General features: G+C 34.5%; 1 protein-coding gene across 1 annotated transcript in view; it reads right to left on the bottom strand.

Annotated features, from left to right (window-relative positions):
- ATF2 (activating transcription factor 2) overlaps positions 1 to 13,072 on the bottom strand; it is a 48,176-nt gene that overhangs the window by 12,541 nt on the left and 22,563 nt on the right. Inside the window, exons 11-12 of the mRNA XM_009332576.1 lie at positions 5,025 to 5,174; positions 2,748 to 2,954 (exon numbers count right to left, since the gene is read on the bottom strand). Of these exons, the coding sequence (XP_009330851.1) occupies positions 2,748 to 2,954; positions 5,025 to 5,174 (357 nt within the window). The remainder of the gene's footprint in view (positions 1 to 2,747; positions 2,955 to 5,024; positions 5,175 to 13,072) is intronic.

Raw genomic sequence — 13,072 nt, 5'->3', positions numbered from 1 at the left:
GCTCTTCCTGTTTCCTTTTGGGTAATTTCAACAAGACACCCCTGTATGGATAAGGACCTTTACTTATGGGCATTTCTTTCATAATTTAGCCTTCCTAAAGCAGCTTCTGCAGCATTAGTACGAACTGCCACTGATTGCTGATCCTTTAAAACCTACAATGACCTCGTGAGGAAGACAGGCCATTCTTCTACTAATACTTTGCCCTCTAAGATTATTAAAGCAACAGGGACCAAATAGAGACCATATAATGAACTTTGGCATCTGATCCTGCAATACGATTGAGCGGCCACTGGGGACACACAGTCAATACTTCCTTAACACGTTATATAGCATACCATACCCTGCAGTATTGTGCAAGGCACAGAGGCAACACAATGTGGTATATAAAATTTATCATCAATAAACAAGTCAACATATTAGTAGGAAACACAGTCCACAAAAATCAAACAGTAAATAAACTCTAAAAGGTTGGAAGCATGAAAAAACCTTACATAGCAGAGCCTATGATAAAGACAGCCAACGTAACCTAAGTATGTTACTGGTGTGATGTAATAGATGGAAATTTTCCCTTAAGCAAAAATTTGAAAAATAATACTTGAAAAGGAAATTACATTCAAACATTTAAAAGAAGAAAGTAGGCGGAATTTAATCTACAGAAAGCTGAAAACTACGGAACAAAATATACATCAACCAAGTAAACCTCTTCAAAATCTGTACATACTGTTAAGAGTTCCTTGACATTAAATACCTTGACATTAGAAACTGACATAGACATTACAAGAAAGCTACTAACTGCGTTGAAGGAAGTCAGGATTGTTGTGTGAAGCAATGCAATGTAGTCATTTTTGTATTAATCTACTTTTGGAAACGTGACATCTCAGTAAATTCAGCTGAGCAGGTCATTTAGATATTAAACAAAATATGAACTACTAAACCCTAACACTCAGTCTATAAAACTGTACTAAGGCAAAACTCCAAACTTATTAAATTTACTATTAAATATAAGGTAAGTAATCATGGGTCATTACTGCCCACTATGCTGATCAGCTGTGTTAGCCTGTCAAGTGAAGAATTATTATGGAAATATAGGATTGATTAATGTTTTCACATAAAGTACAGTTTAATTATTTCTCTGACATTCAATTTTCTTTACAAGTCATTCTGTTCTTCACAGTTAACGGTTTTGCTTTTGGCAGACTGTAAGAAAATTCTTTTTCTTGAATTCACTACTACTGAGTTAACCCTTGGAAATCTGGAAATCTTTTGGTTAACGTTGGTTTTGGTTATAAAAATTGGTAAGTTAAAGGCAGTTCACATAATACCAAAAATTACTTTCACTAAGAAAACTGAAATATAGCCAAATCTTTTTTGTTCTGTTTTTCTTCCTGTAGATCTACCTTCACTTGTTTCTTAGATTATTTAAACTATCGTGCTACAAACCATTTTGTAATTAATGGATTTACAGTGAGGACTGTGACTGCATTAAAGGAACGTGTCTAAAGATTGTGAACAGGCATGAGAAGACTATATATTTGCAAGAAATTTAACTAATGCTGGTGCACAGTGTCATGATTCTTGGAACACAGGAAATTATTTCACGATGTGTGCTTAGGTAGGAATTTCTTACATTTTACAGTCTGGGATGCTGAGTATTTTTAAAGACACGAACACGATACACTGTAATTTCAATTACATGATAAAAAGTAATCTCAACATGCCCTACTTTCCCGTTGGTCAAGCTGGGACATTATCAAACAGGATGAAAGAGGAGCTTTAACAGGAAGGAAAAGATCTGTGAATTTGACTCAGTGAACAGCTCTGATGAAAGAACAAGAAGTGAAACTTTAAAATATCAAAATACTTTCCACTGCATTTTCTAAATGAATGCTTCATTTAAGGAAATGACATCATTTTTCCTTTCTGTAATTCTCAAAATAAAGCTTTTAGACTTTGTACTTTGAAACAATACTTTGTGCCAATTCTCACGTGCTGCTGGAAAACATTAAGAAAGTATGCTTTAACATTTAATAGTTTAAACAAAAGGGTCATGGATTGTTCTGCGGGGGAAAAGTGTGTCCACATGACAACTTTCCAACAACTGACAACCTCAGATGAGGTGGAAAAATGATTGGCAACATACAGTAGACTACCCTCTTACAGTATACTTCCCTCACTATAGGATTTACGCACACTGGGAGGGCAGTGTGGTGAAATTTGCACTGCCGCTGCCTGTGCTGTACCTGTTCTGTGGACAAAAGAGGCCTTCAGTTTCCAGTGATGTCAATCTGGCACCTTTCACGAGCACTACATTCACTTTAAAGGAAAAAAAGTGAAGTTAAAAAGAACCAAAGGAAATCAAACCAAATCTTATTTAAATAACTCAGGCTGTGATACAAATTATTAAGAGCAAGATGTTTTTAAGGTAAGGCTATTACTTTGCTAATAAGCCTTTACTCCAACACCTCTTGTTATCCTTGTTTAGTATCACAGTCTGAAAGTTATTTAAAATGGACAAGGACAAAAGGGACGATCCTTAAGTTTACACATCTTGAAATCTGAGTATTCTCTTACATTCTTATTTTACTGGTATATGCAATTAATGCTGTATTTTCAATTCTGACCTGAGCCATCAGTTACAAAACCATTTCTGTTTCAGGTTTCATGCCAAGTTTAAGTTCCATTGATCCAGGATCACTGTGTAAGAATTGAAAAAACCTACACATTTTTACTTGAAAGAAAAAGTATACCTGTAACTGGCCATTTAGCGAGCTCAGGTCCTCCGCTTTTTTCTCCAATGACTGCACCCAGACTTTCCGTTTCTGTCGGCATCTGGAAGCAGCAGCCCGGTTTCGCTCCAGGAACTTTCTTCTTTTCTCATCAGGGTCTTCATTGGCAGCTCTTCTTCGCCGACCACCTGTATTTGGTGTTTGTGGCGTAGGCTGAGCTGGTGATGCCTGAAAACAGTAAAAAGTATTAAAGTTATCAGTATAATACTATTAATGACTTACGCTACAGCACTAGTATAAGTACACGTCACGTCTTGAAAAGAACATTCACAACATTTCTGAATACATTCAGGTTATACACATTTCTTTTGTGGAAAGCTATGTCATCTAACTCGACACCTATGTTTTGAAATATTTTGCTGTATTTACACTCCTTACCATGTTACATTAACGTAACATTTTAATCATGGCTCTAGCTTTGGTTTAAAATTGCACTAAAAAAAGCCACTCCAAAGAGTTAAATTTATATGACATTTCCATTTGGCAACGGAATAAAGCCTGGAAGCAGTACTTCTTTAGATGGACTCTCTCAAACATTTTTTTTACCAATTCTGGTGACACAAGTATTTACAAAAGGTAAACTTTAAAAAAAACTCTTTCACCCAAAATAGCTTTTAAAAGTTACATTTAGCAGGAAATAAATTTTCTACTTTTGACCCTTCCCACAAACCTAGCCACAACTGAAATACTACACAATTGTTTATGCCCAATATATAGAAGCTGTTTGACAAACGCTGTCAATGCTGATACTCACTGATCCCTGATCTCCAGATAGCAATTTCCTACTTATTGATGCGTTGTTCCCCACCACTGCATACCAATTTCCCTTATATCCACCCACATATTATGACAGGATCAAAATATTTCAGTATTTTAAATTATACATTATACTCCTTTCATAGCTGTATACAGACCCTAGGCAAAGACCTAATGAATTATGGTAACAATATAAAATGGATTTAAAAACCTTTCAAGTGATAGGATAGACAGAATATAACTGTCTCCACAACATATTCAGCGGTGCACCTGCACATTCAGTCTAACACAGTAAGAAAGTTTTATTTTTAAATTAAAAACTGCAAACATGTATCAGTTGGCATATAGATTTAGCATAAATTCCGGACAGCTAATAATAAAAAAACCCTGGGAACTCAAATCAGCCTTTTAGGAATGAAACACTTGCAAATTTTTTTTTAAATCCTAATTATAAAGTAACCACAAAATAACCAAACAGCAAGCTTTTCATCTTGAAAATTCTATGCTATGAAAATATTCTTTTAAAAAACTTAAGGTAGTATGGGAACAGCAGCCTTAAGAAGGAGATAATTTTACAATGGGTAACTTTTTTCCTCTTTTTTGCTCCAAAGATATTTGTTTTGATACATTATTTGATTTCACTGGCCAGTCTAAGAACCTAAGGGCTTTCACTGCAGATGCAGGTCCTTCAGGTTCTGGGCCAAGTATGTAGCTTTTATAAAATTGGTATTATGCTATGAATTCCGAAAATACTCTTAGAGATTTTTAGAAGCATTTTGAAAACACATTCCAACAAGTTTTTTTTAAGTAGAACAGCAGCAATCCTCCAGGATTCACCCACAGAAGTATCTCTTTCCTCCAGCAGCACTCCCACTTCCAGCTTGACTCAAGAGTTCTTGTCCTTTATTCCCCTGTTCTCATCTATCATCCCAAAGGGACAGCACACCATTCCTAAACTCAGAGCCCCCCTTTCAGTACCCGGGATTACACAGTACACTTAATCACACAGCTGAGACTCTTCTTGTGGCAGCCCGGTAGAGACCCTTCAAACAAATTAACATAAGCATGATACCCGATGCAGTTAAGAAAATTCTTAAGTGTTTATGATCTAAAATATTAAACATGCAATATAAATAAAAAATAAAAGCACTTATTTTTTTCAAATATATATTAACCAGTTGTACAATTTTCAGTTACCACAGAATTTCCTGTTAACACGCTCCAGTAATCAGGAGGACTTAGTTCTAAATTTGAGCAGGTAGGTAATACCTATTTTGAAATTATCATCTTGGATAATACATTTTAGAAGCATTTAAGAACATGTAAGAATTATACACATTTTACTGCTACAGAACGATTGACTCCAAGAGGAGTCTGTAGCTCATGTTAACCTCTATTTCACAAATCAAGAGTAAAGAAAAAAAATTTTTTTTGCAGAACAACGAAGGGGCCAGGAAGTACATGTCCACTCTGTTGTCATACCGGTGTTTCAGTTGTTGAAGTTGCAGGTTGTTGTAGTGATTGCGGTCGTGGTTCCTCTGACTGAGTCCTAACCAAACCACTTGGATGTCCCTTGGCAGTATCTCCATTTGTTACCTGAGGGTGCTGCTGGGTCAAGGCTGCTTTCAATCTCTGCAAGCAGAAAAAAAAAAAAAAAAAGAAGGAAAAAAAAAAAAAGGAACTATTCTATCATGCTAACTTGAGGAGTTAGTAATGATTTATATTAGTAGTTACTTCCATTTTGGAAACAGGAGCTCCAACTCTAAAATAGCTGTTTCTTTTTAGAGGCTTTCAACAGTGATCTAGGCATATACCTACTAATAGGTGACAATTTCTTGCAAGCATGCCAATAGCAATGAGGCTTTACATAGGATCTCAGAAAGAGAAGGATGGTAAGCTGTATGGAGAAGTAAACAGAAAGTCTCCTTCGTGATGAACTGTGCCCATAAAGAGATGACTGGAAGGCCGTGAACAAACAGTTGCTGAGGCTGGTATTACACAAGGCACAGATCAGAAAGAAAACAACCACACATGAGGGAAAATAGGTAAAAAACCGAACACATTTCTTTCCATTTTAGAAAGTCCAGTGTTCTCTATCCATTTTTAAACAGTTTGTTATGACTCCACTTTTTCACGGTCTGTACAAATACTCACCTCTACAATCCTTCCTATGAGTAATTACTATATAAAAGGCAAAGTCTTTGCTGAAACATCTCAGTAATGCACAAAACAATAACAACCTTCAGGTTGTTTGTAAAGATTAGCTTTTATTTATATAGAAATACGCAAGGTAACTGTTACAGCATGCTATTTTACATTAAAAAATTGCTAAAATGTTTGAAGTTCTTCCTTTATTGCACACAGCCACTACGAAGAACAGTAACTTCGAATTTCAGCTGTATGTAATACATTCAAGAGTTACTGACAACTTGGTAAGAGTATTTTAAAGCATTTTATTGACTGTCTTTTGAAAACTATTTCACCCAACTTTTGGTGGAATCTATTAAAACTATAACAGATAATGTATTCTATTTACAACAAATTCTTAATCTTAAGTGATAAAAGGTCATACTAACTTTCAGTAGATGCAACTGCTTGTAATTCCAGATTTGTTCTTAAAATTTCATTAATATTGTGTAATTTATCATGAAATTCTCTGTGTTACTGAAGAATTTACCTTACTAGATAAGTGGTATTAAAGAATGTTTTTCTACTGAGCACTGGATTTTTAAAGAATCTAATACAAGTTTAAGAAAAGATTAATGACTTAATACATGACAGTTTATGAAAACTCTGATAACTTGTATCATCATATTTTGGAATATGAACAAAGTATTGCCAAAGTACTAATATAAATAGAACGTCTTAAAAATGCTGGAGCTAGGCTGCATTTGGCCAGCTCAAAATACGCAGAAGACTTCGCATCTAAGTATGTAGATATTCTCTATAAACTATAGTATCCAATGTCTCTCAATAATTAAGTCATTGGAATATAGGGACAGCTCTCTCCTACCTTGCGTGGTGATAGGCTTTCCTGGATCCTATTTTACAATTAGAACAACAGACTGCAGATTACCTCCATCAGAACTGCAAAAAATCTTCAGGTCTGCAATATGGCAAGTTACATCAACTATCAAATCCATACAGTTGGCTGTAGCATCTAACCACCACCAGTAGATATCCCATTTGAGGGCTACAAAGAGAACTGAGAAACTCCAACATTCCTCTGCTGGCTTGCTTTTACGGAATACTTAGCCAGTGGCTCCTGTAGTAAGTCTCTTCCGTAGTGACTGCTCTAGATTGAATGTAACAGCACACGTTACCCCAAATAGGGACCATTAAAGTGTACATAAAAATTCAGTGTTAACGAAGTTCTGTTCCCCACCTCATTTTTGTATCAACTTTTTAAGCTTCCCAGAATGAAGAAGGTGCTTTCAGAAAAGTACACAAGACAAATTCATAGCAATTTCCCCAGTGCTCAGCTCTAACAACAAGAATTTAAGATAGCTGCAGGCATTAGGGCAGGATGACAAAAATTTTTAAGATCAATGCCTGTAAGTCTTAGTATAGATACAGCAATGTGAAAATCCTAAGCCCTTCAGTAGTTGTTTTAACTCCTTCTTTACAGCATTAAAACAAACTCAAGAATCAACTTGTACCTTCCTAATTCATCTTGGAAAAACAAGCTAACAAAAAAATTTCAATCCCTGTATCCAGGTAAACAAGCAGAGAAAGACCTAAGTGTTTTCTAATTGTCAAACTAAAATTACGAAAACCAAACTCTATGATCTAATTACAAAAATTGAAAGGTTGATAAGATGATTTCCACTCTGCCTCCCCTTTAAATTCTGACTAATCTGGGTCATTAAATGGTAAAATTTTCTAAGCTACCACCAGGACTACCAGGGAGACACATCGTTTCCAAATCACTTTTCAAAAAATATTTTTTAAAGAAAGTAGCGAGTATTTAATGTTAGCATGACAAATTTAGCCAATATCCTTTCTGTAAGTTATTAACATCTGTATTTTCATTTGTTATCTGAATCACTTTAGAAGTATTTCTTGTATCATAACTTGCTGTTTAGCAGGGTGTGACAAACTTTCAGGAGTCAAAATCAAGACAGTAGTCACAGGAGAAATTAGTTGTAATAAATTAGTTACAATGTGTCTATTTTAACTTCTGCTGAGGTTTTAAAGGGTACACTCTCTTTTATTTCAAGCTATTATACTAGGAGGTTGTATGTCTCAAAATTACTGAACTAAGACATAGCAACTTACCATATGTATATTCCTCTTCCACTGCCATGAGAAGTAAAAATGATTAGATTTCATCCAACTCAAGTATCTGAATATGTGAATTCAGTGATAACAAGCTAACTTCTAATTTTCATGGCAGTGGAACATAAACATTTATACAGTTTGTAGGGTGTACGGCCAGAGTGTCTGATCTACTCTGCTCATGATTGCATGAGCAAATCTTGATGTAAGCATCCTCCACAAAAATACCACAAAACAATAGTCTATGAACTCCTAGAAATGCTTTGTAGTGTTTGCTTGAAGTCAGTTACTTAAAGAAAAAGTTTCACTAGCATATCCATTTTCTTAGTGAAACAGAGCCCAAGTTCAGAAGATCTGGGAGATGAAACAAAACTAATTAGCTTTAGTTTGTTTTTTTAATGTGCACATAAGGCAAGAAACTATTATTGTCCAGCTCCATTCTTTCTACTTCTGCATTTCTGTGTTAAAGAAATATTTGCAAAGTTAACCTAAAAAGAAAGGACGTTCATGCTATTAAATTTGTATATTTTACATTTAATTTGAAAATGGCAGCAGAAAGTGAAGGAAATAGCACAATCCTATCTACATTATAGAAGATGTATCATCAGGCACAGTAGATGTGCAAACAGTCAAAGTAGGACTTAACTTTCCCTATTGTAATGCTAACATTTAAACATTATAATTTTGTACATTTATACATAAACTCCTTTTGAAAATTACATTGTTAAATGTAATGTACTATGGAAACAGAAATAGAAAATAATTGTTTTTAGTTTTATATTACAGAGTTTAAAAGTTGAAATTCAAACAATTACGATTAAAATTACCCACAAATGCAGAAATATAATGAAAATCTGAGGAATATCTACAGATTTTCACAAGGAGATATCCAGCTCATGTATTTAAAAGGTTTCATATTTTAGAAGGCAATGCTGGAGTAAAATGCTATACGGATGTTGTAGTTCCTGTGAGTAGTGAGACAGTTACCCCAAATACAATGAGAATCTCAGTTTTAAAAATGAAGTATATTGAAGCAAGTATTAAAATAAATGTATGTAAGCATTATTATGTGGGGAAACCTGATGACAACCAAGGTTTGTTTGATATTATTTGGTTATTAGAGGCAAACTAAAAGTGGTATTTTCAAATAGCTTAATAGCTTTTAAAGTCTTTATTAGCAAGGTTTTATTGTTCACGTATATCCGTGAAAACAAATCCTCACCACATCTGTAAAAATTTGGTAGGACTAGATCATTCCATCAAGAGCTCACAGAAACAAGATAATATTCTCCAGAAACAATTTGTGAAAAACTCAGATCCATATTTCATATCTGCCACAAAAGCTCATCAGAGTAATAACCCTCCTTCTCCTGGGTGTTATCCTACCATCTGCTGCTCTATTACTTATCTTTATTTTGCAACTAATTAACAGCATAATCTTCTAAATTCAGCAAGTTAATTATCATTATTGTGGTCTTTGCAGCATCATCAGTCCTTATGAAGTCTTGTCTCTCCACCCCCAGAGAACATATGAAAATGAAGTAGGTTGTGAGAGGGTCTGTTTCTTTAGAGTAGGCTCATTAGGTGTTTGCTGATTAGCTCGGCATGCAGAGAGACAGGTCAGAAGAATTCTGCTGAACACAAGGTCCCATGCCGGGCTCCAGCAAGTTAATGTCGGTTTCTGAACATTTGCCAAGCTGCCCTCTGTCACTTCTCAGTAGAAGCCTCCTGCAGAAAGCCTACTGGTCGCCCACTGTGTGCAAGGTATTTCTCAGATTGTGACAAAAGGTTTTATATGGGTAGGAGGAGACAGAGGGAAACATTCAGTGTTAAAGCGATTTTTAAGTTCTTCAGAAACTTCTGCAATCCATGCAGGAGGGTCTGAACATTAAGTTTGCATCCACAAGCTGTACACGCAAAAAAAGGATGTTTTACAGCTAGGAGTAGCTCATGGCTCACATTTCATATACCAAAAGCATACAATTACAGATCTTCTCACAAAGAGATCAGAAGCAATTCTGTAATATTTAGAATCATGCATCCTTATCTTAGTAAGGAAGTATTTTTGGTTTGGTTTTTTTTTTAAACACAGCTATTGCATCTACTTCTAAGCCTCTCTATATTACCACAAAACTGACTTATACATTTGATTTTACTTAAGTATGTGGAAGTTAGTTTCTTTAGCATAACAACAAATATGGAGTCACGTCAGAAAAACTAACAATTTATATTAAGTGTGCCACAGAAATCTGAAACTAATTTTCACTCCTGTTGAATGTCATTCTCAGTACAAGATACAGGGATATTTTCAAAAGAATAGCAGTAAAAGACAGCTTGCGTCTGAATAAAATCTCTAGTCATATTTCACTTCAAGCAATAGGAGAAAAAGGATCCAAGAACGTTCAAAACTATAGTAACAGTGCCTTTCACAGGTGTGAATGGAGCAGCTATGTTCACTACAATAACTTCATTATTGGACAATAAAATTAAAATGTAATCTAATTTCACATAATTATCCCGTAGCACTGAAACACATACAGCACTGTATATGTTTCAGTGCTGAAGTAGACACATATGATTGTGCTTAACACACTCTTCCACTAAATTTCAGCTGTTTTAGTTGAGAGCCTCTTGCAATAATGTCACCAATCATAAGGATTTGGCTCACTGCATAGCCAATTGTTTAATTTTTGTCTCTCGCGGCTCTTCTTTCTTCTTTTTTTTAATGACTTGTTTTTTCCTCCCAGTCATTATTCCTTGCAGTTGGTATACATTTTTCTATCTGCTATTTCACTCAGTGAACCTGTTCTCACATGCACCTGTCTCTCTGTGGAATTCATGTGGTCATTTAGTGTCAGGCAACTTAAATGGTAACCAGAGAAAAGAGCATTTCAGCAAAGAACCGAGTTCTAGAAGTGACATCTCAGTAACTCACTTCACATGAATAACCAAAACTGCCATGCTGGAGGAGTTTTGACACTTCAGACTGAAAACTTTATCAAATATAGAAATAAATACACAGTTCTGATTATTATGCGTTAAACTTGGACACTCTAATCTAAAAACACTTTAAAATGTCGTTAAGAGAGCCCATTTACGAACTAAAAGTCTCCAAAAACTGTCCATAGTGGGGGAAAAAAATAACCAGCAACTGTATTAGTTCCCTTATCTTTAAAGGGTTTTAAGACTTCTAGGATAGCTGCAGAAAAATTTTAATTGTGTTATAGGAAGGCATCCTATGCCCATTTCCAAAGACGTCTTCAGCCAGTTATTTTAAGCTTTAGCTTCCAGAAATCAAAATGTCAGTTTTTTAGTAAAGTTCATTCATGATTTTATATAAAGAAATATATGATGCCCTATGTACAATTTGGTATATGCAACTCATTAGTAAACAATAGGCATTCATCAAAATAGAAGTGTGTTGTTTTCACATTAATAAAAATATCGAAATTAAGTTCCCAAATCCATATTTAAATAATTAAATTCCCTAGCATTAGGAAATAATGGCACTACAATCTCTAATTTGATTTTTATCAAATTAGTTCTCATCTTCACTTAAAAAAAAAAAAGGAAGTCTACATAACAGTAGCCTTTTGTAAACAGGTAAGAGAAAAATAAATGATTGAGATGAGGAATGAAATCAGAGCACAAAGTGCTTTTCTTATTACACAGCTCTAAAATACGTTAGTTCCTTGAAACGTCATGCAAGAAATGAACTGCAGAAATAGCATCTGTAAAGAAAGGCACAAAGCACAAACAAAGGGAAGTACCTGGTTCCTGCCTTGGTTTGTGCCAGCTATTTCACACAAAACATAAGGAGTTGTGCTTTCTACACAGGACAGATCTATATCTGATAACAATTCAGCAATTTGGGGATATTGCATCTTAGAGCGACAAAGTTACTGCAAACAGTTCTTCAAGAATTTTAGTCAATCTCTGAAGTAGGCAGATCTGTGTCAATGAAGAATACCTTGAAATAGTAATGTCATACATATGATAGTAGAAAATGCAGAATGCCGTATTAAGAAAGTTGGGTCTTTGAATAAAAGAAAGATTCAAACAACGATGGCCAAAAGCATATATGACAAAACCCTTTGGAGATATGAAAAAACACATTACCTTTCCAAATTGTGCATCCCATACACTACCAAACTTACTTTAATACGCGAGGAATAGCTGCAATATTAAGAAACTATTCGAGCATTTTTATTTGCTACATATTCTATTTCTACATTTTATAATGCAATACGAAAAAATCCGTGAGACTGCAAGGTCTGTCTATAAAGAACAACAAAAAAATTCTCCAAATAAGAAATAAATAAAATAAAGCAACTATAGACAGACTTCACCCCAACATGAAGCAGAAATGTGGCTATGGTATGCAAAAGGACACAGGAAGTGTTCCCAGTGTTCTGCTAACATAAACATACCAATAAATCCACAAATTGCAGTATACTGTTAATAGATGAAACATACACTGTGATGAAACATACGCTGTTCAGTTATTAAATTTAATTCAGTGTAATAGCTTATATTTCAACCTTAAATGTGAACTATTAATGAAATAAAAAGCAAACAAGTAGCGGTAAAACTAAATATTAAGTCTTCTGTTGGCTTAACCAGGAACACAAGTGAAAAATAAACCTGATTACCATACCTTTGCAGAATTCAGTACGTAGCAAGCAAAATTATTTTCAAGAGATACATGAAAAAGAAAGGATTTGGCATCACAAAGACTTAAATTTTAAAAATTAAATGGAACTTTACAGTTAATAAACTATCACGTATCTGCCAACAATGCATCACATAGCATAGCGAGTTAGTCTTCCTGTTGGAAGCTTTTTTACATAAACATTAAGTTTCTCATTAAATTGCTTTTACTTTAGGAGTGATAAGAAATTAAGGTTTTTATTTTTGTGAATAGGCACTATATAAAAGTAAATGAGCATAAGAAATATACATAATTCTGATATTCTTGAATTCTGCTCATGCTTTATATTAAGCGACAAGAAAGGAAAGAAGAAATACTGCAAATACCCTTTTTACAGTCTCACTTAAAAAAAAAGATAAGCAATCACTGAAGTGCATATATTAGCTAAATTCTAACGAGAAGACTAATGAGACTGTTAAATTTTAAGTCTAATGATCTTTGTTTTTCTTTGCATCTGAGCGATTGCTTCTTCCAATGTGAGATCAAAGTCCTCACCACATACATGTATTTCCTTCCCCCCTTTAAAGCTTTGCAAGAGCAA

The sequence above is a fragment of the Pygoscelis adeliae genome, unplaced genomic scaffold (genome assembly GCF_000699105.1).
Source record: "Pygoscelis adeliae isolate BGI_AS28 unplaced genomic scaffold, ASM69910v1 Scaffold160, whole genome shotgun sequence".
NCBI lineage: Eukaryota > Metazoa > Chordata > Aves > Sphenisciformes > Spheniscidae > Pygoscelis > Pygoscelis adeliae.
The sequence above is the reverse complement of the archived record's forward strand: the minus strand, read 5'-3'. Positions and strand labels throughout refer to the sequence as shown.